The sequence below is a fragment of the Sylvia atricapilla genome, chromosome 1, assembly GCF_009819655.1.
Source record: "Sylvia atricapilla isolate bSylAtr1 chromosome 1, bSylAtr1.pri, whole genome shotgun sequence".
Classification (NCBI taxonomy): Eukaryota; Metazoa; Chordata; class Aves; order Passeriformes; family Sylviidae; genus Sylvia; species Sylvia atricapilla.
This window is the reverse complement of record NC_089140.1, coordinates 29,527,604-29,554,674: the sequence shown is the minus strand read 5'-3', so window position 1 is coordinate 29,554,674 and position 27,071 is coordinate 29,527,604. Positions and strand designations below refer to the sequence as shown.

General features: G+C 39.7%; 2 protein-coding genes across 5 annotated transcripts in view; one reads left to right on the top strand and one right to left on the bottom strand.

The window, feature by feature from the left end:
* Positions 1-3,106, bottom strand: part of BZW2 (basic leucine zipper and W2 domains 2) — a 57,285-nt gene extending 54,179 nt beyond the window's left edge. Inside the window, exon 1 of one of the 3 annotated variants that reach the window (XM_066318274.1) lies at positions 3,088-3,106. The gene's annotated coding sequence lies outside the window, so the exon portion shown is untranslated. Of the gene's footprint in view, positions 1-2,039; positions 2,261-2,628; positions 2,732-3,087 lie in introns of those variants that run through there. The other 2 variants (XM_066318283.1, XM_066318265.1) reach the window with 2 other exon arrangements.
* On the top strand, positions 2,961-26,721 carry ANKMY2 (ankyrin repeat and MYND domain containing 2). 2 transcript variants are annotated; one of them, XM_066318243.1, is made up of 10 exons: positions 2,961-3,171; positions 6,393-6,457; positions 13,786-13,924; positions 15,747-15,845; positions 17,908-18,068; positions 19,185-19,399; positions 20,515-20,650; positions 22,329-22,457; positions 22,872-23,013; positions 25,211-26,721. In XM_066318243.1, exons 1-10 carry the CDS (start codon positions 2,961-2,963, stop codon positions 25,432-25,434), a joined length of 1,521 nt encoding a protein of 506 aa, XP_066174340.1. In that variant the 3' UTR covers positions 25,435-26,721. The 2 variants fall into 2 exon arrangements, with proteins under 2 accessions (XP_066174340.1, XP_066174348.1); XM_066318251.1 differs by lacking the exon at positions 25,211-26,721 and adding an exon at positions 24,118-24,253 and having other exon boundaries at positions 3,008-3,171.
* Positions 26,722-27,071: the final 350 nt, after the last annotated feature.

Here is a 27,071-nt window from a genome sequence, read left to right as displayed (position 1 = left end):
TCTGCCAGACCCAGGCACTGAAAGAGGCTATGGGATCTTTGACCTCTGGAGAGTACATGCCCAGAATTCAGGCAACCTTGCAAGACAGAAGTGAAGGTAAGAAGTCATTTAAGAGAAAACAGTGAAACCAGTTCAGCATTTCTTTTCCTTCTCTTCCATGTCCAAAGACTGAGAGTTTCATGGTGCACTCTCCAAGGCATAGGGCAGTCTCTTCTCCCCAAACTGACCCAAGAAAAAGGTTATTGCTCTGTACATTCTCCCAAAATGAACATTACTTAATTAAAGAAATCCTTGTTATCTTCTTGCATGAATCCTACTCCTGACAATGGCACACAGGCACTTAGGATCACCTATACACTGCTACCAACAGCTATCACAAATCCCCATGAGCACACCTCCATGAAGTAAAACCAGCAAACCACTGGGGAAAAATGTCACCACTAGTTGCTGCTTCGCAAATCACAAGCACCAGATGTATCACCTGATGAGGAAATAGAGGATTTTTAATATGTAAACATATTATTCAAAATCTAAAAAATATTCTGAATCACAGTGAGGTTAACATTTCCTTCTCCCTCTGTAATACCCAAAATATAAATTATTAATTACCAAGCAGTAATACACACATCTTAAATATGTGAAACAAACATATGCAGCAGATAAAAGGAAATGCATTAAGGGGCAAGACACAAAGACACAGAACCTACATTTTCATGTTCCAGTTCCCTGCTCTGACACCAACTGCCTACACTGCCTTGAAGAAAAATCATTTGTTGCCTCCACGCTTCAAATTATGTTCATAAAATGGAGACAATGTCACTTCATCACGATCCCACAAGGATAAACTGAAGATTGTGAAATTCCTGCATATTACAGGATTAAAGGTCATACAGAAGCCAGGTAAGAGTGAGAAACATGTTTTAACTAGCACTGAAATTACTTTATTACCCTTCCAGATGGAGCACTCCTGTAGCCTTAGTCACCAAGTGAGATCCAGTGAGGCTGCCAAGGAAAAACTGTGTGTGCCTGTTCACTCTGTGAACAAGGGTGGGATGGCAAAAATGACATTCTCATATTAAAGAAAAGGAATGTAATATGCATACTTTTGTGTGCTGAATGCCCAACAGGTTTAGAGCTGATTTGTATGAAAGCAAAAGGAAGCTTGAAGTTATTTAACATTGCCACAGAGATTATCAGGGCACTGTTGTATCACAAAATTTGTTCACAGCAGGTAAAATAACGCCCTGCAGTGAACCAACAAAAGACCACTTAAACCCTAATTTGAGCCTTCATGGTTGAGCCAGTGACATACTTCTGTTAGCACTACATGGGGATCATTTTTTGGATCAGAATATCAAAAGCACTTGTGCTTCAACGACATTTTCTTCAAGACATTTTTGGTTTCCCACAAAAAAAGTCAAGGGAATATGTTACAATCTGAACTCCAAACCAATCACTTGCTGATGTAAGTAAATACTTATTTACACTTGCTGATGCAAGTAAAACCAGATGGTAGTACACCCCTGTATTTCCATGATTTTTAAAATCATGGAAACGTACACGATTTGGCTGTTCAGTTAAAACAAAACTGTATCAATTTTTTTCCCCAAATAGTTACAAAGATACACTACATTTAGAGAGGATTCTCTTCTCTGAGAGAGACTTCACCATTTCTGAAAGTCAGTCAACACAGTCATCAACAGGTATCAAAATAGAGAACAAGATTAGTATTAGAAAGAGAAATTTCAATATGTAAGTAAACATTAGATGACCTGCAAGTACTAAGGAAAGGAAAAAATAGGCTTGCTAATAAATCCATGCCATCAAAAATCAGTTACACGAAAAAAAAAAAAAAAGGATTCCTTAAAAGGAAAGACACAAAAAACATACACTGAAGAGTAGGGCAAAGGAGGGTAAAAGTCAGCACCAAGTACCAAGATCCTGCTCTTTCTCTGGTATAAACACAGGCAAAAATCAAGGATTTTAAACCTCAGTCTCTATCCCTTGGAGGGAATCTGCATGATCGTCCCTGTGCCTACCGAGCTTCCGCTGGAATAGTGGAAAGTTGGATCTGTAACAAAGATTATTTTTCCACCAAGAGTTTAATTTTAGAAAGGCGCCAACAAAAGGCACCGCTCCGAACACCCCGAGCGCGCTCCTTCCCCTCCCGATCCATCAGCGCCCGGTCCTCCTGGAGACACGATGCCGTGATACAACCACGGCTCCATTCCGCCGCTTTAGCCAAACAAAACGCTCTTCCTGCCTGGAAAGAATAAAACAACAAAAAGCCCAACCACCCCCAAACGATGCCATAAAAAGGCAGGAAAGTAGGAACACGGAAGGAAGGGCCAGCGTGCACAAGAGCCCGCACCGCCGCCCTCCCGCAGCGGACACGGAGGCACCGGTGCTCCGCGAACCCGCGAACGGCGGCATTTCCGAACCCGCGGTCCGGCACCAACACCGGGGCTGCGACGCCGCCGCCCGCCCTGCCCCGCCATGGCCGCCGCGCCCGCCCGCCCGGCCGGAGCTGCCCCACAGCAGCCGCGGTCGCCTGGGCAGCGCGGCCGCGAGGCTCCGGCGGGGCTCCGGCACAGCTCCCGCCCGGCGCTCTCCCCGGCCCGGCCGCACCTGTCGGGTGGTTGCGCGGTCCGGGGCGGGGAGGGCGAGCGAGCGCGACGGCAGCGGCGACGGCGGGAGACAATGGAGGAGTGAAGGACGGACACATTGACACACGGGCGCCTCCGCCCGCCCGCACCACTCCCGGCACCTCCCCGGGGGTGGAGGAAAACGAAGGAGCCGCGGAGAAGGCAAAAAGGGAAGATAAAAGAAAAGCAGAACGTATTTCTCAACTTGAAAACCAGTGACAAGAGCGGACAGGAGCCTTCTCTCCGGCAGCACCGGGTGGGAAGCTGGCGGAAGGCGAGAGGCCGGCACGCAGTGACCCCCATGCCTGGGCGGGAATGGTTCGCCCCGCAGCCGGCCCCGGCAGGGCGGGGCTGCGGGCGGAAGGCTCCGTGAGGAGCGGGGCGGGGGCGGTGCCGCGGGCGGAGGAGCTGCGGGCGCCGTCCCGGGCTGATCCCGCCTTACCGTGCGCGGGGACCGCGATGGCTCCCCCCAGGAAAGGCGACCTGAGCGCGGAGGAGAAGGACTTGCTGGCAGTGATCGCCACAGGTGAGCCCTCCCGGCCCTCGCCGCTCGCGGCCCCGGGCCGCAGCTCCCACGGGCCGCGCTGGCCGTGCCCCGGGAGGGATTTCGTGTCCCCGCACGTTGGGGCGGCGGGTGAGGCGCCGTTACCGGCCGCTCGCCGCGGGCTCCCCTCGCCCCGGGCCGCGCTCCTCCGGTCACGGCGCTGAGGGCCGCCTGCCTTCCCGCCCCGCCTCCGGGCCGTCACGCTGGTCCCTGCCGGGGAGAGGGGCTGTTCCCGTGGGTTGCGGCCCTCTCGGGCAGGCCCGCCTCACCGGGGACGCGTTGCGGTGAAATCGGGCTGGGGCGGCTCAACGGGGCGGGTCTAACTCTGCCAAGGAAAGCTTGCATCTTATTGGCAATGTTTATTGGCTTTTCCCTAATTATTAGTGTTGTGTCCACTGCCAAAAACGAGAAAAGTTTTCTTGGGGGTAATCCAATCTTCTGGCGTGCTATAAGGTTTTCCTCATGTGCTCTTGCCAGACCAGGGCCTCTTTGCAGACACTTTATTCTCACATTGCCAGGACTTGAGCTTGTTTGGGGTCTTGTGCACCTTTTATCCCTTATAATATTCTATTTTACTATCCCTTATACTATCTTACACTGTTCTCTTAGAGAGAGGAGAGGGGATCAATATCTGTCTGGAGGAAGGGTGTCAAGAGGATGGAGCCAGGCTTTTCCCGGTGGTGCCATGCAACAGGACACAAGGCAATGGGCAGAAACTGATGCACAGAAAATTCCATCTGAATAAGAGGAAGAACTTCTTTCTTGTGCAGTTGATCGTGCACTGGAACAGATTAACCAGAGAAGTTGTGGAGTCTCCCTCACTGGAGACACTCAAGAACTGTCTAGATGCAATTCTGTCTGGATGCCGTGTGCTCTAGGATGAGCCTGCTTGAGAGCAGGGAGGCTGGGCCAGATAACCAGACTACTGTGGTCCCTTCTAACCTGACCCATTCTGTGATTTTGCATTTCACGTGAGTGTCGCAGTTTCATTGCACTGTCTGGCACACTTGCTTGTTGCCAGGGGAAACTTCTGTCATTTGGGTTTCCTGGACCAGCAGTGTGTATTTCATAATCCCAACTAAGTAGTTACCCTCCAACTTTTACTTTAAAAATTATGAGCAACATTCGTTAGCTGGAGGCAAAATGAAACCACTTTCTGTGCTATGCATTTCTATATGTAGTTTCTAGGCAATTTGACCTCATGAAAGTTTTCCTACAGTTCTGGTGCTTCACTCTTAGCTGTATTAAAATGTTCCTCTGTGTCAGAGACACAAGTGTAGGACAGTCAGCAGCAAATTTATTGTGGACCAAAACCAGTTTGATCAACTCGCTTTGATAAGAGTTTCAGACCTTGATCTCGCAGACACCTCTGTCTAACTTACCTTATGCTTCTGATTAGGGTCATGAGGTAACTCAGGTTGGAAGAGGCCTCAGAAGGTCTCTAAGCCTGCTGTTCAGGGCTTTATCCCATCAGGTCTTGAAAACTTCCAAAGATGAAGGCTGCACAGTGTCTCTGGGCAACCTCTTTGCCTTACTGGGTTCATAGTGAAAGTGGTTTTCCTTGTACCCAGTCTGAAGCTTCCTTTTATTTCAGCTTCTGCCTGTTACCCCTTGGCTTCCTACCATGCCACCACTATGAGGAGCCTGGCTCCAACTTTTAGCTCTGGCCAGTTCTAGAAGTCTGACTTCCAGCAGTTTAATGTCTTGTTTGAAAATCCTTCAATGTTTTGTCCTACAGAACTCTGAGTTTTACGTGCACCTTTGCTTTGTAAATGCACCTTTGCTTTGCTTGTATTGAAATTTACTTGAAGATCACCCCTTGAAGACTTTCTCTTACTGATGTTTGTTCTTTGGCTGGGATATTCTTCTGAAAACTGATCCAGTTCTTAAGAAGTTTCTAACATGTTTAGAATATATGTGTGTCTGGGGGAATAAGTTAGTTGATGGTTCGTGACTGTCAGCCAGGGGTCTTTATCAAGTGTGTGAGATGACTCAGGTGATAGTCTTTTTTTCCTTAAATTAATGAATTAAAAGAAAAATGGTAAAAGCTCCTGTGGTGTAGTTAAACCACACCAGAAAGCCTTATGCGAAGATATTATACGTAGTATTTTAATGGGATTTTCAGCCAAAACTGAAGCTGCAAGAGCTGTTTGGCTGAAAAATTGCTGGATGACCACCTCCTTCTGAAAGAGTGAAGATAAACATGAAAAACATTCAAATAAGTGATGCAGTGTTTATTTTTATTAAGCACATCACTGCTGTAGGAGCTTTGCTTATGATTGAATCAGTAATTAGAAGTTTCTGTTAATTTGCCATAAATATTCTCCAAATTCAGACTCTTGGAATGTTCTTTCATTTCTATTTGTTTGTGCCTGTAGAAGCTGCATGTGCAATATCTGAATAGTCCTCCAATGGGCTTTAAATCAGGTTCTTTGACCTGTGGCTTAGCCAAAAGGATTTTGGTAAGGGATTGAAAAATAGTAGGACAGTAGAATTGAAAAACAGGTGTAGCCTGTTTTTCCTATCACTTTTTTTTTTCCAGACTTCAGTCTGCTTATGTATTTGGCAGTTTTTAGAAATGTCAACAATCAAGCTACCTGGGTCTTTGTCCTTTCTATCTCTATTCTCTATTACCAAAAGGAAATTCATTCAACTCCTGTGAATGTGATACGTTGTAAATTTGAAATTGGACAGGAAAAATGATGTGAGTAAATGATAAAGCATGTTTCATTCAAACCAAAATGTCTTTGAAGTGAGGCAATTCCCTTTTTAAAGAATGTAGACAGCTCTTTTAGACAAAAGATGCTCCAAAAGAGATGAAAGTACAAAAGGTGTTAAAATGCTCAGTATCATTATACTCCTTCAGAGCCGTTCGTGTGCTGTTTATGGTGAGACATGTGAGTATCCCATTCTTGTGTGTGTAGATCAGTTACATCACTGGATGTTTACTTGAAGTTCATGCTTTCCAACTGCTCTTTGATGTGAGTTCTTGGTTTTTAGCTTCTGGGACATAATACTGTTCATTCCTGCACTTCTTCACTAAGTGCAATTAAATTATTGGTGGTTAATCTACATCCCAAGCAGTTAACGTACAAAGATTTTGATTCTAATGAGAAATGGAAACTACCATTTTCCTCCAGATTCTCAGTTTATTCTATTTCTCACCCCTTTTTCTCTCTGTCTGTTTTTATTTTTAATCAAAGGAAACACTGAGGAGGCTGGAAGGCTGCTGGGGAGCAAGAATGTCCGTGTCAATTGCCTGGATGAGGTACTGCAAAACTGTGCAAGCATTATGTTGAGTTTAATAAGGAAAATGCTGGGTCTGAAGGCCTTCATGTTGTTAAATAACATTTCTCTAACAGAAATTACTGCCTTGAAAATCAGAGTTACTCTCAAGATATTTCTAGCCTGCAGCTGGATAATAAACCTTTGAAGAGTTCTTGCTGTTTTTTTAAGAAAGTTTAAAGATCAATGTTACTTAAAGTACTGCACTGTATTTTGTCTCAAGGTCCAGCATGAGCTTTGTCTGTAAGGTGAGGTAAACACTGCAGCAAAAACACGTGGGAGCGCTCCCTGACTTCTTATCACCTTCACAGGCAGTTGTCCCTCTGCTTGTCCCCCTGTGGGCAGACTCAGCGCCTGTCCCCATCCCATGCTTGGGTCTCATTGCCCAAAGCCCTGTTCTTGCCAAGCCATAAACATACCTTCAGGGTGAGTAGCTCGATCAGAAACGGAATTAGAGCCTTTTATACAGGTGGATGGGGTAAACATGTAGAAGATTAAATCCTGAAGTGCTTCCTGAAGATGGGAATAAGTTTGTGGAAAAAGGAACTTTCTGTGATGTTCATGTTTCCTCCTCTTTTTCTTTTTACAATGTTTTTCTAAAGCATGCAGCATTAATAAAACTGTAACATGCAAGCAAAACTACTTCCCCATCCTGCTTGTTAAATCCATGTGTAATTTATCAATTTAAATGTTAATTTGTGGTTTTTTCACAGCTTTATAATTTTATAGGAATCACTGGGAAATTCTGGGGATGTGTCTAGTTCAACCTCTGGCTCAAAGAACCTTCACCTCCAGGGTCAGATGAGATTGCTCTGAGTTTTGACCTGTCTGACCTTGTAAATCTCTAAGGATGGAGACTGCACAATATTTCTGGGCAACTTGTTCTAATATCTTCCTTTGATTTTGGTGAAAAAGTGTTTCACTTACATCTGAACCTCAGCTTAAGCTCAGTGTCTCTTGCCCTCCTACCACCATAAGTGAAGAGTTTGTCTTCTCAATGATCTCCCTGTCAGCTCTGGCAGGCTGCTGTTGGGTCCCACCAAAGCCATTTCTTCTCCAGGCTGAGCAAGCCCAGCTCCTGCAGCCTTTCTTCACTGCACAGGTGCTCAGGTTCCTGTCCTGTAGTGGTGATACTCCATTGATTTTGTTGCAGTTTATCCATGTCTTCATTGCACTGGAAGGCTCAAAATGGGACAGGGTGTATTGTAGATGTGGTCTTATGAATGATAAATGGAGAAAAATTGCCACTTCTTCTACCAGATATCTTCATGGAATATCGTTAGCCTTTTTTTTGGCCAACAGATCCATTTTCTGGTTGTTCTTAAGTTAAATACTAAACCTGAATTTCTATTGCATGAGTTTCAACAAATTTCTGTAAAACTAGTAAAACTAAACTTTAGGTGAACTTTAGGAACTCAAGACACAATATAAATATGCTTGCAAGTGTGCTTTATTGTATGGACATCAAAAGGTTTTCCTAAAGTGTAATTGCTGAAGTAGTGTTGCAGCCTCACTGCAGTATTAGTGCACCATCCAGGATTAGTGTTGAAAGGATGTGGCTTACTCAAAGAAACCACATCTGAGTTATGCCTCAGGCTGTTGTTGTTGAAGAAATAGTATTAACAGTATTTGCCTAAGGCTCACATCTGACAAAATACACATAAGGCTCATCAAACACTAAAAGTTTATGCAATGGACTTCTTGCAGACTCCTTTTTGTCCCCAAGAAGGGTGTGTAGTCATGTGTATTAAACAGGAGAGGGTTCAGGTTTGTTTAGGTTTCTTAAAGTCATCAGCTATGTCAGCTTTACAATTTTTCTTTAATAACCCATTTTGCCTCCTATATGTTGTTCTAAAATTTATACATAAGTAAAGGTGTGAAATCCCAGTTAAACATCAGCTTCATCTGCTATTTATTGTTGCCACAGCTGGAGACTGCTCTCAGTGTATCAGGTCTTATTTTTTTCTCTCTTGCCTTAGTTGCTTATCCTGAAATTCACATTTATATTACTACTGTTCTTATTTTATTAATAAGAAGATGAAATGCTTAGGTATTGAAGTGGGAGCTCAATTCAGTTAGGAACTCATTTCCATCCTTGAAGACTTTTTTACGTGAGAGAATGCAGAGAATGAGCATAGGTTTAATGTAATTCTGTCTTCTAGCTGTGATACAGCAAGCATGCAATCACAATTTAATAATTTCAGGGTGAAGAATTCACAGAAGGGTGTTATATCGTGCACTTCCTAATTTAAAAAAAAAATCATACATAATCTGTTCCTTTCATTTTTGGTTTGACCATATATTCTAACTGCTTGGATCCGCCTTCCTGTAGATTAAAACCTACTAACAATCAGCTGTCTTTTCTCTATATCTTTAGACAAGGACCAAGTCACATTTTAACATCTTCCAGATGCAGTGACCTTTTAAGTATATTGCCTAAAGTTATGTTCTTGCAGTAAGTGATCTATATTTGTGGCTCTTTTTCAAATCCTTTCCAGTTGTTTTGGCTTCTTACTTTAAAAATATGTATATAAGCTGGATGCAGTATTTCAGCATTGCTTCTGCTGTTGGTACATGTATTCAAAAATAAAAAAAATACTCCTCTAAATCTACTTGCTTTTCCTGCCCTTGTTCCAAGACTCCCTCACACCCTTCACCTCCTGCTGTCTGCCAAGCTCTGCTGGGAGTGTCAGCAGAGTAAGATCCCTTCACTCAAATGAGTTTTCTGGATGCCCATCTTCCAGAAGGTTGGAGATATCCAGTAGATCCAGTCCTGTTTTTTCTCGGCACCCTTTCTGACCAAATAAATTGTTTTGTTGTGACTTTGTGGATTTAGGTAGATGAAGAAAGGAAGGATATTTAGGCTTGATCACTGTCATTATGAAAACAAAGAAGTCCAATGGCTTTTCTGCAAAACTGGTCTTTAACAGTTTGGCAGCTTTAAAACTTCAGGGACATTTAAGTTCATGTGTCCTCAAACATTAGGACATATAGATGGGCTGTAGAAATGGATGTAAAATAAACACAAATATATTAAATGCACACTGCTTAGTAATTTTTGTCCCATTTTAAATGGAGTGGTTGCTAATTCGGAAATTTAGTATGGGAGAAAATGTTCAGGACTTTTCTTTCCCCTGAGAAGTGCAGAGCTTGTAAATATTGTGACTTTTTGTCTGCACTTTGTTGACTTGAACTCCATCTCAGCATGTCGCTAAAATATTTTAGATTGTTATATAAAGGCAAGCTCAAGGAAGCACATGGGCTTTCCAATTGTGGAAGTTTCCCCTGTTAGTAGTTAAAGCTGCAAAGGAGCACTGTAGTACTATATCGCCTATTTTGTGCAGATCATGCCAACAGACTTGACCTGAAAAGTCCATAATTCTTCTCTATTTAAAATAACTGTAAGGTTGTTCATAATCTCCTTACGTACAGAACTATCATTTGGCATTAGCAGCATTACATTTTCCCTCTGGTTTGGTAATTCAGCTGTTCAGTTCAGTAATACTGCATTTAGAAACAGTGCCCTTCTCTGTGCTACAGGACCAAACACTTCTTGGGAATTCCAGCAGCAGCCTGCTTATTCATGGCTGAGATGTGTGTAGCTTCACTCATACTGAGTGTGTTCAATGGAGGGTTCTTCAGGTAATCTGACCTGCTGTTCTAGTGTTAACATTTTATGCTAGCAGAAAATGCCCAGGTCCTTGGCCTTTTTTGAGGAGGAAGTGTTTTGTCTTTTGATGTTTTTTACACAGTGCTTCAAAATACACAAATCAAAGAAAATTCCACTGCTAGTAAGAATTATCTGGTTTCAGTTCAGGTTGCTGATTGATGTAGGCTTTAACTTTTCAGCACTGCAGATGAACTGGAAGATCATCAGAGGAATCTAATGTGTTACATATGTGAAACCAACAGCTGAGCAGGATGACTATAAAAAAGGAGTATAGCTGTGATCGACACTTACTGAACAGTATTTCATATTCTAATTAGTCCATACTTAGCTGCAGCTAAAATTAGTTCTGCATGTAACTGTTGACCTCCTTCCAAATCCTGCTTTTAGGAAATTTAAGATGTGTAAGGGCAGTCTTATTCAAAAGCTCGAAGGGTGAAATTTCTAAAGGCTTTCATCCAAGGAAGAATCAAGTTGTATTTCTAGACCAGCAGCATTCATTACTAGAGAGTTGATTTTGAAGATAGACATCAACAAGTATTTCTGACTTTTAGCACCTGTTCTTTTACATCATTTTTAGTAATGTGCCTAATACTGTCTCAAGGAAAAGCCAAACCTAGAGTTGTGTGTTTTGTTTATAATTTTCTGAATTGAACTGTTGCCTGAATTTAAAGGGTAAAATAAGACACTCTTTCTTTGTTCATGTGTGGCTGGGTTCCTCATTGGAAAATGATCTGGGAAAGAGAGAGGTGAATGCTTTAATATTGCTGCCGTACAAGTGTCTACAGCAGTTTTTCAGCTAGGGTTTTGACAGCCCTTTCCCCTTCTTTTTTTTTACTTTTCCCGCTCTATTTAAATAGCTGGTACTCACATGTGCAATGTCTTAGTGTACCCCAGTACCTGCTGAGGGACTGCTCGTTTTTGATCCAGCCTGTTTGCCACACCTTGACACCGTTCCATGGTTGAGAAGAAGAGTGAAGTGAGCGTGGGAATGTTGGGAGCACTTGGATTGTGCTGTTCACTCGAGTAACCTAGGCTTCTGTGGGTGTTTCGGTGGTGAATTGTCTCTGTGTTATCCACAGAACAATACACACATGATGTCTGTGCTCCTACACAGTCAGCGTGAGTGTTTAAATGTTCACAAAACGGAGACATTTTGTGCCAAATATGCACATGTCACTGGACTGGGAGCTAGTCTGTGTGTTGTTTGTTTGTCCCACTTCTTGTTCCCTAGCTCTCCTGTGTTTCCCTGTTCCTCTGGCTGATGAAGGTTGGGCAGGAGTTTTGTTGGAAACTTCCTTTGTAGTTCCTAGGAGGTAGAAGGTTGCTTTTCCAGTCTATTATCTTCATAAATTTGTTTTTATTCATCCTGTTCAAGCACATCTCAGCTGGGTGCTGAAGAGAGATTGAGCCACTTTCTTCTTCCTCTGTGTCTGGTGGTCCAGCCCCTCCCCAGTTCTGGTCCTCATCTGCCTGCTCCTCCACTGACCCCATAGTTCGTTGTTTAGGTTTTTTCATCAATAGGCTTCCCCACCATGGCAGCAGTTCTTGGAATCCCAATCCTCAGTCTGCTTTTGGGTTGTTTTCAACATGAGGAACTGGGAAGGATGGTCTGTAATGGCCTTGTTGGTTGGTGAGCTGGAGAACCCAGTCAAGAGAAGTGCCAGGTAGTTTTTAGAGACGCTGCAAACTCTATTCCTCTTGTTTGGTGAGACATACAGAGAATAGTTACAGCCCTACAGAAGAGAAGAGATATTTCCTTGTAACATACCTGCAAAAAAAAAGAGAACTGGTAGGATTCATTTTTGTCCTGGGGAATAAGATTAATAAATCTCGATTTTTTTGGTCAGAAGAGTGTTGCATGGTAACAGCTGAAAAAAAGGATCCTTCATCTGATGTTTTGTAGTGGAACAAAACTTTGTTTCATCTGTTTGCTTAATAAACCATCTGCAAGTTTTGTCTTTCAAGGACATTGTATTGACAATCCAAATGTCATCCGTGAGAAAACAGACTGTTGCTGGACCTTTGACATTCAGGCTGTGAAAAGTATTTGCAGTCAAGCCAGTTTCAGTCTAGGGACATAATACAGGATCCCAGACATTTCCAGATAAACTTCTGTCCAGCCTGACCCCCTTTTGTTTGCTGTGAATGTGAAAAACTCATATTAATGTGACTTTAAATCAAATTTTATAGCAACTGTTCACATATTTTCTGCCTGATATGTTTTTTTGATCCACACCACAACCTGACACTTCCAAAATTTAATCAAAGGATTTAAAAACAGTTTTCTGGGAGGAGAGGATAAAACAAACCCAATTCTTTACTTTGTCATATAATCTTCAGATCTTAATTGAAACAACTGGCTTTCAAGATATAACCAAACTTAAAAGTCATTGTTTTCTAAAACTTCTTTCTCCCATCAAAAACCGTGCTGTGTTTATATTCCCTTACTGCAGTACCTTTCTGTGCTGCTAAAGGAGACAAATCCCTACTGTGACTCCAGACTGGGATTGGCCTGTAAAATTACTTTTGATGTAACATTATGAAATGTAATATAATAAAATGTACTTTATATAGTAGGACAGAAAGTCTTTATTCAACATTTGTGACACCCCAATTGAAATCTAGCAAAAGCAGTCTGTTTTGTATTCATGAAATGATATCTTTAGGTATTTTTTTCTTCATTGGCAGTTTATATTGCAGTTTACTAAACTATGTGGGTTACTAAAATATAATGCATCAAATAAGCAGTTTTTATTATTTTCAGTTAGGATAGAAAGTAATGAAACTGTCATACCTTAAAATTATTATACTTCTAACTTTTCCAATTTACCTCACCTTTAGAAACTTTTTGAAAATTATGCTGGTAAATTAAACTTACTTAGGTTTCACTCAGTCATAGATTGAAACAAAAAATGCATTAAGGCTCAAACTGACAATTATGTTATTTCACAGTATCAGCTCGCCAGGCATTTACAGAGCTGCAGTAATGGTGCATGTGAAGGTACTCAAGCACACAGCCGTGTCTGGGAAAGGAAGGAACAGAATGCCATTTTGATTTCCTGCAGGGACAAACTAAAGCTCTCTCCCCAGCATACGGTGTTGGAAGGTGTTCTTGGGCAGTTAAAGTCTCTTGACTGATAACATGAATCCTGACCTGATGTTAAGTGAAAATAAACAGCACATTGGAAAAAGCATACTATATTCTGAAAATGGAGTGTTGTGCAATTTTCTCAAACAGCAGCATGCTTCTCCCTGCCCTTGAAGAGGGAGAGAGCCTGCACTAACAGTTCACCCTAGTTCTGAAAATTTCCTCTGGGGTTTGCCCAGCTTTACATTTATAATCACACCTCAGTCCTCCCATGCTGAAGCAAATCCTTTTTGTATGGGGGCAGTTGATCAAACCAGCCAGGTTTGCTGAAGAGCTGTGTGTCTTTATGAGGTTTTCACAAGAGCTGTGTGTCTTTATGAGGCTTTCAGAGCTCTGGCTGATCATGGACACAATGCCAAAAGGGTGGAGAAGTGGGAGAGAGGCTTTGGTAGTTATACTGAATATATATATATAGCCAAGTAAAAAAAAGTATGAAGATCAAGAGATGTACCATTCTTTTTTGGATGCTACTGCTTCTCCTTTCTTTTGCCAGCATGGCATGACACCTCTGATGCACGCAGCTTACAAAGGGAAGGTGGACATGTGCAGATTGCTCTTGAGACATGGAGCTGATGTAAACTGCAATGAGCATGAGCATGGATACACTGCCTTAATGTTTGCTGGACTTTCAGGTAACTTCTTATTAAACTCAGATCATTGATTCTTATGATATCCATGGGTAAAATTTGCTGTAAGTTAATAATTTGAAAGTAACTGCGGACATGCTTTATTGTTTAGGTTTGCTGTTATTTGTGTGACCCATACAACTGTGTCACGACCAGTAGAATCCTGTAGGTAGTGCTACAAGAGAGCCTCTGTTGGGGCGCATATAAAAATATTTTTTTTTATATGTTCAGCATTTTGTTCAGCATTTTGAGGCATGCAGTCTATTTGTCCTGTACCTACCTTGTCCTGTTTGTTAGAGATCTCAACATTCACTTTCGTGTGATGGTTTTCTTGTGTAGTGGGATAAATTCTGTTTACTTAGACTGTGTTACACCGAAAATGACGCTGCATCAGTAGCTTTTGGTAATATTTAAGGCTTCTCAATCCAGTATTTTACAAATTTTGTCTTTCTCCTGCGTTATGTTTCCAAATATCGTGTGGGCTTTTAAAAATGTATTTAGTAAGTTTTAAAAACATGTTTTCCCACAATAATTTTCACTTTCCTCTTACATTTTTTTTTTCATCAGAGTGCATATAGCTGTATATATATCTTCTCCTGTCTCAAATGGTGGTTTGCAGCTTTCCTCTTGCTGTTCTTTTTCCCTGATGGCAGGAGCAGTAATTTCCTTGAGTGGAAAAAAGACACTACATTAAAACATTGTTCCTTCTGGGGAAAAGATTCGATTTGGGAATATTAGATTATTTTAAGTATCTTCTTTACTAGGCCATTTATGTCTTCCCAAAAATGAGATTCTAGGAGAGTCAGGTTCCTCAACAGGTAGAGTTTAAACTGCCTTCTTTCATTGTAAGTATATTTTTAAAAAGGCTTATTGTGTATGTGAACCTTAACTATATCATCAGATTGTTTTCCAGCTACAACTTCAGTAAAAAGATTTGGAAAATTCCAGTGTTCTGGTATTGAGCAATATCACAGCTGCAGCAGATAGATGAGAACAAACTCTTAGAGGCTGTTAAACAGCTGCAGCTTTATGGAAAATGCTGGATTTTTACCATTTTCTTCACAGCTGAGCTTTTAACCTGTCATCCTGGGTGTGAAAGCTTCTGAATGTTGACTTTAGGGTCTGTTATCTGTGAGCAGAAAGGGTACATGAGCACTACTGATGCAGTGACTTTGTTTTTAAACACCAATTTTCATCCACCATCCCCTTTTTGTATTCACTCTTCTGTACTTAGCATCTGCACAAAAACTGATAAAAGGAAGAGAATACCTTTGAAAGCAGTACCAGCAGGAGTGGTGACAAATGTCCTTTTTTAGTCTCTGAAGGGCACCAATTAAGTCATCTAATCTTCCCATCAAATTTTAGCTTCATTTTACTTGGTATTTAGCCCAGTCTGAACACCCAGTTTGCACTGTGGAGAAAGGAACAATCTGTTCTATTCACCGTGTTCCTGCTACATCATAGTCCTGAATGTGTTTTTCTTCTTTGAATAGCAAATGTTGAACTGTTAAACTAGACTAGTAGAATTGTACTCTGTACTGCTTTCCAGAGGGACCAAGCTCTAGTGTAGCTACATGAGTATGACTCCCATAAGCTCCATGGGAAGCTGAATGTGCATTGCAGAGAGCAGAGTTACACCTGCTGGAACTCTAAATAAGTGCATGCATTTCTCTTAAGCCATGCTTAAAGTTAGGACATTAAGAACATTCCTTTTCCTCAGTGTTGTTCCTGGTCTTTAAGAAATTCAGTACATATTTTTCTGAAGTGTAGAAAATTACAAGTTCTGATTTGTCCTTGCTCATTCCCCATATCTTTACTGCAAATTCAGGAAATAAAGAAATCACCTGGATGATGTTAGAGGCTGGAGCAGAAACTGATGTTGTCAACTCTGTTGGAAGGACAGCTGCTCAGATGGCTGCTTTTGTGGGTAAGATGAAAATTATTATCATTTCTTAAAGAAGTAAGGTGTTAGATTCTGATGCTTTTTGTTGGGGAAACATGACTAGTTCTGAACTGGCATGTTGTTGAGCTTTGTTTTCCACATCTCATTATGTAAGAGACAATTTGTGTTCTATTCCCATGTTTGATTTCCTAAAAACACAGATGATCTTACTGTGAAAACAGGTGATACTGTTCAAGTGTGTAAGTTCTTGCAATGTCACCACTTTGGAAATAGTAAGAGGAAGCTGGTTACATTGGAGGGGTCCAAGCGCTAATTGGAGCTTCTCTTGTGGGAAAGGAGGAGCCAGGAGTCAGGAACTCAGCTGAGCTTTGCAGCTGTGTGCTGGCAGTGAGCCACCCCCTGCTCTTCTCCCCGGCTTGGGAGAGGGAGAAGTCTTGGAACCTCTCCTGAGGTAGTCACTGACCTGAACTTCACTAGAATGAGATAAAGATTTGTCATTCAGCATATGGAATTATCCCTGGCAAATCATGCAACAGGCTTTTTTGCTATTGTTGTGTTTCTCTTTTTTTTTGGTCTTTTTATTTGTTTTTATGAGCTCTTTTAATATCTTTTACCCTCCTTACCTGTCCAAGGACAGGTTCCTGTCTTAATGTTCCACTTTTTCTATAGCAAGGAGAATTGGTAAAATATTATGAGGTTAAGTGGAGTCATTTTAAACGGCACAGCTGCTGCTTCCCAAAAACCAAAAATGAGGACCTGTACCTTCTTTCAAACACAACCCTCTCATGGTGTTTAAATGCCTGAGAATTCCCTTTCAAGTCCTTTTGGTGTTCTGAATTCAAGCCTACTTTGCCATTTAGATTCATTTCCTTGAATAGTGATTTAGTGCTAAGTTTCAGATTTTATTTTATCTCATTTTGCTGTTTTTAAGAAGAAAAGGTTGACATTGCTCACTAGAGGTTTGAGCAGAAAACCCTTAACTATTCACTTAATATCAGAGAAGTCTACTTCTATTAATTGTCCTTTGGATTTGGAGAGTCTTTTACAATGTGATGCTGTATGGAGTGAATGGGGAATATTATATCCAACATAATTTTTGAGAATTCTTGTTTAAAATCTCATCCCATCACCAAGGTAGCATAAATATTTTCAGGCATACTGAGATACACTCTTCTGTAAAAGTCTGCACATTGGAACATTGGAATCTATTCCTGTTCCTTTTTTGTTCTTTGTCCAATCAACATTAATTCATCTGCCTGTGTGTGGGAAGTGAGGATACTTCTTCCCCTGTCATTTGTCTTACACTGTGCTCTATTAGCTCAGAGCTGTCTCTTCTAAAACAGTGGAGGATTATAAATGCTGGAACTTGGTTGGCTCTGTCTTCTACTGATTATAGGATTAGTGCCAAGACAAATCAATCAATTTAAAGAATGCTGTCCTGAACTAGAAAAGATAAGTTTTACTTTCCCTTTAGTCAAGTAATCCATTGTATTGTCAGATGTAGAAAACAAGAAGAGGGTGTAACTTTTCTCATCTTGTTACTTTCATTACAGTCCTTTTATTTTTGGTAAACTTAAAGCACATTCTGTTCTTATAACTTCTTCCACCTTAGGTTAATATTGTAATATCTGCTTCAGGTCGGAAAACTTACAAGTCTCAGTGCAAATGTAATTAATTTTAAAAGTTCAGTAGAAAAATCTTATCTTGAAAAATTGTAACACAAGTATGAGACTGCAAGTATAGTACAATTTGAGGGAGAAACATCTATTCTCTTAGTTGTGGCTTACCATGGAAAGAGGATGCCTGAAGGGGCCGGGATATTCAAAATGAATTTGCGTGAGGGCATTCCCTGCTGGGAGTCAGTAAGTTAGTAACACTTACAAAGATGAAAGTAACACACAAGAGAATTAGAAGAGTTGCCTCTTTGCAGTGCAAAATGTATCATACAAAGCTCCTTTTCACGTGGGTAACTCTTACTTGTATTGCTTATATTAGATTTAGGTTTGTGGGTGGTTTTTTGGGTTTTTGTTTGGTTGTTGTTGTTGTTGTTTATTTCACTGGTGAATTTTTTCTTTTGTGCTTTTAGGTCAACATGACTGCGTGACTGTCATCAACAACTTCTTTCCACGTGAAAGGCTGGACTACTATACTAAACCACAAGGTTTAGACAAAGAACCAAAACTTCCAGTAAAATTAGCTGGGCCTCTGCATAAAATTATTACTACTACCAACATGCATCCTGTTAAGGTGGAGTAATACGTAAATTGTATGTGTTTGTTGGTATGGGAGCTGTTTCTGTGTCAGAAATCATTTGCATCTTCTGCAAGTTCACCTAAGATCAAAAGCATTATCTGGTAATTCAGCTACTTCTGAAAATAAGGAAGAATCAGGCTCAACGTTTAGATATGCTTAAAAAATCATTTCACTGTTTGTATACATCAGAATCTGGAACTAATGCCTTTAAATGGAGAGATTCTTACCTCTTAGATCAGTAACCATAGATAGCTGTCTTTTTTGGCTTTATTTCTCAGCCCCACTTGAAGTGGAAACATAGAACAATTTCCTATCTTAACAAAATCTCATTGTTCTCTCAATGCTTTTCTCAGCATGTATCTTCCTACCTTCATCACTGGTTCGCAACAGTAACATCTACCACTGCTGATGTTTCTGAAAGTATGTGCAAGAGAATGTTTATTTTACTTCCCAGGATATTGCTGACAATAATGTCTTTTATGGTTTGCTCCTCCAGTGTCATTCAGAGAAATGAATTAACCGAAATTCAAATACAAATTCCTTAGCTTGCCAATCAAAGTCCAAAATTTTTTAAGTTTCCAGCCAGGTATCTGCAGTGCACAGAGACAGTAGTGCAGCGTCAGCTAATTGAATGAGTAGAGCATACAGTTTCCTCTTAGAACATTTTATTCAGTGCTTTACTAGGCTACAGGAAGTACTCCACGATTATGTGAGGTTGATATGTTCTGTGAAACTGCTTAAATCATACAAGTCCAGTTTATTTTAGTGTTCAAAAGGAAAGAGATTTTAGGATAGTGTATGGTAGTTTCTGTAACTTGCATTAGAAGTAGTTCTGATTTTTCAGGTTCTTATTCTAGAAAACCCCAAACAATCTTGCTATTTTTAATACCAGTCTTAGTTTAAAGTGTTTTCTTCTATGGAGAGTGTGAATTACAGTATACTGAATAATAATGCTAAATAATGACTGGAAAAAGAAAGAGAAGACTACATAAGAAGGAAGTAGAAGAATATTAGAAACTCCACTGAAATTTAGCTACAATGAGCTATATAAGCTTTAATGCCAATGTACAGGTCTTGAGTGGATTACATTTTCTTCACTCTTTCTCCTAGATCGTGTTGCTGGTGAAAGAGAACCCTCTGTTGGCTGAAGTGGAAGCATTGCAGAAATGTTACAGGGTTTTGGATCTCATTTGTGAGAAATGCATGAAGCAGAAGGACATGAATGAAGTTCTTGCTATGAAAATGCACTACATTAGTTGCATCTTCCAAAAATGTATTACATTTTTAAAAGAGCGAGAGGATAAACTAGATGGGTTTATCAAAAGGTGAGCATTTCTACAGAGAGGTCTGAAAGCACACGTATGCCCTGGCATTACAGATACCAGGAAAAAGATAATGAAGAAATGGATTGGATTGGCTTGGATAAAGGTTGTGACAAATAACCTTTTAAATAATCCTAGCTGCATTTACTTCAGGGTGGCACTGATTCACTTTTTTCTCTGTTTGAAGTGACACTGTCCTTTCCTGGGTACAAAGGAAAATTTCCTAGAATTTCAGCTCTGCTGGAACTGGTTAGAACTTGGCATTTACATATACACCAGGAAGCAGCACATAGCAATGTGTGATGGAAAAAAAAGAGGAGTGATAAGCTTGAAAAAAGAATTTGTCTGTGTCCAATATGGTTCATCTGGGAACATTTCTTATGATGTTCTGCTCCCCAGCAGTCATATAGGTTGAGATTCTTTTTCAAAAACACTTTAGCAAGTGAGAACTGCAAATCCCACAGACTCTGGATGAAACTTAGACTGTTAATTCACTTAGATATATCTTCAAAATGTACTGAGTTACAAACCAGCTGCCTGATCTTGCATATCAAAGGAAGTGTCCTGGCTTTTAGAATGATCACGTTCCCCATACACCTGTGTGGATTTTTAATGAAAATAAATTATGAAGTCAGCTTTCACATAATGAAATTGAATAGTTCATCAGTGATCCATATAAAAATATAGTAGCCAAAGGGGTGTAAGGACTACAACGTGCTATTAAACATAACAAAGTGGAATTTGTGTTTTAAGGTATTGTTCATTTAATAGTGTTTATTGTTACAGTGGTTGTTTTAACAGCACAAAGCATTTTGATATTTTAGTCAGATGCAAACAGTAGATAGTTTACCTATAGATGATTATTTTTCTCTGTGGCTGAATTAGTATGTCCTGGTTTCAGAGCATACATTTATATATTGTGTTTCATAATGATTGTGCATCAGAATAAAAACACTTTCATTTGCATTTTAACATAAGAACTTAACATATGAAGTTGCCAAATAATTATGAATTCTTCTCAAAAATCTCAAAGGGGACAAAGAAGAGCATGGTGTATATTATGTTCTTGAATATTCACTATGTGATTTCTTATTTCACATACATTTTTAAAACTTTAGCCTCTTGAAAGGGAGAGAGAAAGATGGTTTCCCTGTGTATCAAGAGAAGCTCATTCGAGAAAGTATCCGGAAGTTTCCTTACTGTGAAGCTACGTTACTCCAGCAGCTTGTGAGAAGTATTGCTCCTGTTGAAATAGTGAGTTTTTCCTGTCAAGAAAATCCTTTCTCAGTAACTTGCAATAGTAAATCCAGTTTAAGACATCTTTCTGTCCTCAGCTTCTGCAATATATTATATTAAGCAAAGAGTTTGGATGTCTCTAAATTCTCTGGAGCTGGATTTTACATATTGCAGGAAAATGCTCTAAAATACTTGAACAAGTGTTTTTTTCATGTGCCCATAACGGATGCTTAAACATCTCAGCTTTTAAAGAAAACTGATGCAATTTTTTCTTGTCTCTGAGCTTCCTTTTCCTCCTCTGGGATGTCTATTCAGTTTTTCAATGGCAGTTTATCTATTGAAGTGGTAGAATCAGCCAAAATTAAGCTTAATTTACACTCTGTTTTCACAATGTCTAAATTCCGTTTAAGACAATAATTTCCTAGATTTAATGCATTGATTTGTTCCATTGTACACAAGAAGTTGGTAATAAATGATGATAGAAAAAGGAGAAATGTGAGGTTCCTTTTATCACAGAGAGGGAGAGGCAAGATGATGCAATGTGCAGCAAAATTTATATCTAAATTAGGAAATCAAAATTACAAGTTAAAAATCTAACCTCAGTTGTCCTCTTATGTCTTTCCTAACACTCTCTTCATTTTAGGACTATTTATTGCTTCAAAATAAATTTTACAGGAGAGTGGCTGTTCTTTTTTAAGCATGTTCTCTCTGGTCTTTGAGAGCGAGATGGTGAATGCACAAACACTGGGGAATTGGAACAATCTTGTGACGTGTTTGGATTATTCAGAGCCAATTAAAAATAGCCTCCATCTTAAGTGGCTCCAGGTCTGCTAAAATGTCCTGAGGCTTAGTGTAATCTCTACTGTTTGTCTAAGCCAGGAAGATAAACACAGTGTGAAAACATAAGCCATTGAGATGCATTACAACTTGCTTTAGGGTAAACATTTTCTTTATGGTTGCTTTTTTCTAGGGAGAGCCTGCAGTCTTTTCTGTCTTTACAGTAATGACAGTTTATTCCATTGGTTTCTGTCCGTTCTGGAAAGGAGGAGATGCTATAATTTTTATTTATGTGATTTATCAATGACAATTGACCATTGTCATTGCACAATTACTTGAGTTCAGTCTGGGTATCTCAGTGTTGTCACAGTATATGATTGTACATATTACATGGTAGTATTTTTTCTTCAAATATTTACATAATGGCCCAAAAGAGTATTTTTAATGCATGGTTACCTAAACCTTACTGCTTGCATTGCATGGGAAGGATGCTGCAAATAACATCTAAAGAGTAATATGCAAATAAGTGAAAATTTCAAGTTCTGACCATAGCATCTACATGTACTGACAACAAAAGTGACAAATGAAGTATTTTTTGTGTGCCAGCACAGAGAGTGAGCCGCAAAAATCTGCTGCATAGGATCTGTAGATGTAAAGAATGTGGAGTTTATTAATAACTTAGAGAGGAAATACTACAGAAGCTCAGGGTTTAAGTTAACTTCATATACAAAAGTTTATCTAAAGATTAATCTAAAGTTGTGCATGTTAGTTGAAGTTCTGTGATTTGGTTTTATGTTTCTACTGCTGCAGCAGCTTCCATGAGACCGACACTTGTGTTAATCATTTCTGGTTTTCCCTTGTGCGTCCCTCTCTGCACCAGTGCTGGGTTTTAATCTCATTACCACCTCTTGTCTTTCAGGGCTCTGACCCCACAGCTTTTTCTGTGCTTACACAAGCCATTACTGGCCAAGTGGGTTTTGTGGATGCTGAATTCTGTACAACTTGCGGGGGAAAGGGAGCAGACAAAAGATGCTCAGTATGTAAAATGGTAAGAATAAAAAAAAAAAAAGTTCCAATGAGATGCTGAGGATTTTGAATGCTTCCCTGTTTACTCTGTAGACATAGGAGAAATGGCATGCATGCCTGCACTGAAGACATTGAAGCCATCTACTTCTGGGGAAGATGCCTGAAATTTTCAAGTAGGAAAGAACACTTGGATTTTAAAGTGTGTACGCTTAAGAATGAAGAAAGAGTAAAATTTCTGTATGTTTACAATTAATAAAAAACTGCTCTTCATAGATTCTTATATAGGTTAGAATCACTCCATATGACCTTACAAATTGCTTAAAAAATACCATTAAGTGCTATACATAGACATATAACTTGCTGCACTAAGAAATGCAAGGAAATTGTCTGTTCTTTTAGTACATGCAAATGAATTGACAACTCTGGTAACTTTCAGGTGATGTACTGTGACCAGAACTGCCAGAAAATACACTGGTTTACCCACAAAAAAGTCTGCAAGATCCTGAAGGAAATTCATGAGAAACAAGAACTAGAAGCTGCCAAAGAGAAAAGGAAACTAGAAAAGAAGCAAAAGAAAGGTTAGAATCTGTTGTTCCCTTGCTGAAACTAATGCTATGATAACTGCATCACAAAGAGCTATTTAACAGGTCTTAAAACTCTAACAGCTGAGGTTGGGAGAAAAATCTTTGATGAAACATAACAGCAAGGCTGAGTTTGTTGGGATTCTGGCCTTTCAGTTTACAAAGGCTGTATACTTTCCAAATGCAGTTTTTAATGATGGAGTTACACAGATTTCTATAATAAAAGCATTCTGATTTATACTACACTGTTTCAAAATCCAGATCTTTAATCAAGCTGATGTAGAGCTTTAATGCTGCTCTACGTTTTGTTGGAGGTGTTAGGACAAGCTGAGTAATAAGCAAGCAAATCTGCTCCTTCCAGTTGTAAAGGTTAATGTAGGTGTTAAATCTCCCATAATACTTCTCTTGATAATCACAGTATCAAGTTGTGTCGTGTGCTTTGAGTGTGAGGAAAGCAAGCAGGAGTCTTCAGACTGCTCATGGTGGTTTTCTCCCTTCAAGAAACAAGTAACTAAAACATAATAACTGAATAAACACTGTGTTGTCCCTTCCCACATTTCTCCAAGTGAAATAATAGGAAAATAGGAGATGAAATCACCTTTTCTCTTTTACAATTTACTGGATTTCCCTTCCTTTGTTTTAGGGATTGTAGAAGTGCACTGCACAACTCATGGTTGCCTTACAATGGCTGTACTCGCTTCAGCTTTACTCAAAATAGCAGGATATAAATCAGTAATAAATCAATAATAATTGAAGTTTTCAACAGTTTCTTCTGTTGATCTTGTTACAAGAGCTGCTGTTGCACAGGATCAGGATGACTGTGGAAGTTGAAAGCAAGGATGTTACAACTCCCTGGATATTTTGTGTGCCAGTACAACAAAACATAATGAGCTGTGAGCAGTGATGCCTCACACTGGTGCCAAACACACGCCCTTGCAGGTTCATGTTTACTGAAGGAGTCAGTGGCCAGTTCTTTTCAGAGGGAGAGGAAGGATCTTGGTGGATGGCTCGTCTCCCTCTCTGCCTATAAATGGGAAGCTAACATTTTTTGTTATGTTTCTACTCCACTATCTACATGTTAATCTTCATTAACTGATTCAGGTACAGGACCAGCATGGCCAGACTTTATCAGATTGTGCACTGTTAGCAAGACACTGAAGTCATCTGAGCTTCAGGTCACCTTGTGAGTGGTGTTGTATCAGAGCATTTTATATCAACAGCAATTTTATTTCACAAAGTTAGCAATACCCTCTACAAATCCTGTTCATCAGGCAAGTAATAATTAAAAAAAACAAGTGTGACAGCTACAACTGCAAGCAAACCCAAGAGTTTAAGTGTTTCCACGGTATTGGGAGAGTGTCAAGGAAGTCCACGCTTCAGCTTGTACTGAAGGCTGTTTGTTCACTGCCACATAAGACGTTGGCAGGCTTGTGGCTGTGACTGGTTTTTACTGGCTGTCAGTCACAACAGAGAACAAGAAACCAAGCTTCAACTACTGCTCCCACCTAGGATTTCCCCTCATTCTTTTCAGAATTCCTAGCATGCAAGCCCTACTTAGGAGAATGAGGGGGAAAAAAGTTACCCAACAACTTTCTTTCTCAGAAAACATTGCTTGAAGAGTAAAGGTGCACTAGCTGATGCTGTTCCATGCAGTCAAATTACAAATTTTAGGATGACTCATTTTAACCAAAGTTTGTTGGTTTTAAGGACATAATTTCTTCAGTCTGTTTTATGCAGAAATGCTTCCTTATATAGTTGTGTCCATGCCTTTTTGATTTAAAACAAACCCCACCTGTTCTTGGTGTTTAACTGGCTTGCAGCCATTCCTTGAAAAGCTGGTGATAAGAATAGTGTCAATAAAGCATGTTTGAATTGAAAGTTCCAATAACTGTAGTGGCCTACTCCTGATCCTCTCTATATTTAAAAAAAAAAAAAAAAAACAAAACAAAACAACAGTCTGGCAAAATGGAAGATAAATTAATGAGAGCTTTTTTATAGGGTTAGTTCCAGAGCAACCTTATACCAAGTTAAGCAAAGCTTTAGTATTTTGGGTTTTTTTCAATGAAGATTTTCTAAATTAATCACTATTGTAATTGATGCAAAGTATCCTAGTGTTATTGTTCTTCAACAATAAAAATGTTTGCTTGCAGAGGAGTTCAGTGTTTATTAATTGTGTGATTTCTCCTTTGTTTAGATGAAATGCAACTAGTAGAAGGTAGTTCTACAAGTGAACAACAGTCAGATACTGGTCTAGATCCTACAAAAGAAGTGGATCCAAGTCATCCTACTGATGGAACAGAAGAACCTGAATTAACCAAAGAGATGGAGGCACTAGCCCTGCAACCTGAACATCCACCGGAAAGTGAAACTGCCTTAGATGACATTAATGTTCAAAAAATTCAAGATTCTGAGGAGTAAGAAGAGGGTAGGAAGGGACTGAGAGTTCTTAAGGGTACTAAACAATTTTTTATGCTGACCATGTCTGAGTTCTTGGAGCATGGCTTATGCAAGACTCCCTTTAAAAGACAGAATGTCTCTGTTCATCAAGAAATAGAATGCTGGCTACTTTATAAATACTCCAGGTTTTGTTGTAAATTGTCAAAATAGATATTTATTATCTGCTAAAAATTAGTGGCATAGATCCATCTGTGTGTATACCAACAACAAGCCTAGTGAAACTCTGAGTTTCTGTGGTTCATGAACCACTTAGCAAAAAATGAACAGCATTTGATTTGGATTATTCATGTTTTCCAAACTTAAAACATATTTTGATCATAATTTAATTTTTTTTTCCTGCTAGTACATAGACCTGTTGTTAAGAGCACTGGAAGGCCAACTTTTAAATTGCTTTTTTTTCAGCACTTTATGAAGCTTCATCTGAAGGAATTCAGTAGCAATCGAGTTTCTGAAGATACTCATCTGAACTCTCAACTTTACATGACATTACTGTAAATATTTTTTGACTAGTGAGAGCACAACAATGTCTATTTTGTGGCAGTTGTAGTAAATGAAACTGCTTTTTCAGGTATCTCAAGCTGATGGTGAAATGTGTATTTCACTATTGGTTTGGTTAGAAATATTCCAAAGTCTAATGAAGGGAAGACCAGAATGACACACAATATTTTGACTGACAAGTGTAACGCATTCTAAATCATTTTTCAGGTAAAGATGCCTTAGAGCACAGTGGAATGATGCTTATGAATTATTTCATAAACAAAAAATGCTTAATATTTTTCATGCTGAACTGGTCACAATGAATTAGATGAGAAAATTCATGTGTGCATTGATACAACTGGGATTTCACTTTGGCTTTCAACTTAATACCAGATCTAGAAAATAGCTTCCCTCAACTTTGTTTTTCACTCAGATTTATTTCTGTCTCATGAAATCAGTGGGAATGCCACAACTGAAAATATCACTTGCTGTATAAGGATGGCAGAATTGGAGACTGTCCTATTGTCAGCTGAATCACTGGTATTTTAAACACAGCAGTATCCTTCAAATTAGAGGAGTAAGGACCATTCTCAAAACAGAGGGAAAACGCTATTAATTTTTTTACTATTTAATATATTGAAAGTTTTTGTTTAATATTCTAAAAACTGTAAGAGTGAGGATACATAAGTGCACCCGTGCAGGGAATGTACCTGTGTTTTAATTTCAAGAATTGGCAGATTGAGAATAATAAAGGGAATTTTTTTAAAAGAAGGGGGCTATGTGGCAATTCTGTTTCCTGCGTCTGTAACAGGGTGACATTCTCATGTGACATGCAGGGGCCTCCTGTAGGTTGAGTACACAAGTTTAACTTCATGACAATTGGCAAGCAAGAGATGCCTGCCTGGAACTCAGATCTGTAGTCCTGCTCTAGTCACTCTCCACTCTGAGGCCTGGGAATGCAGAAGTGCTGCTGCCTCCCTGTTCCACTCACAGCGTTTGGGGCTCACAGGGATGTGTTGCTCTTCAAGGATTCTCTGAAAATGCTTCAAGGATTCTCTGAAAATGCCATCCCTTCAAGGCAGAAGGGTCAGGGTTCTGGAAGTGTGCTAAAATCCCCAGCC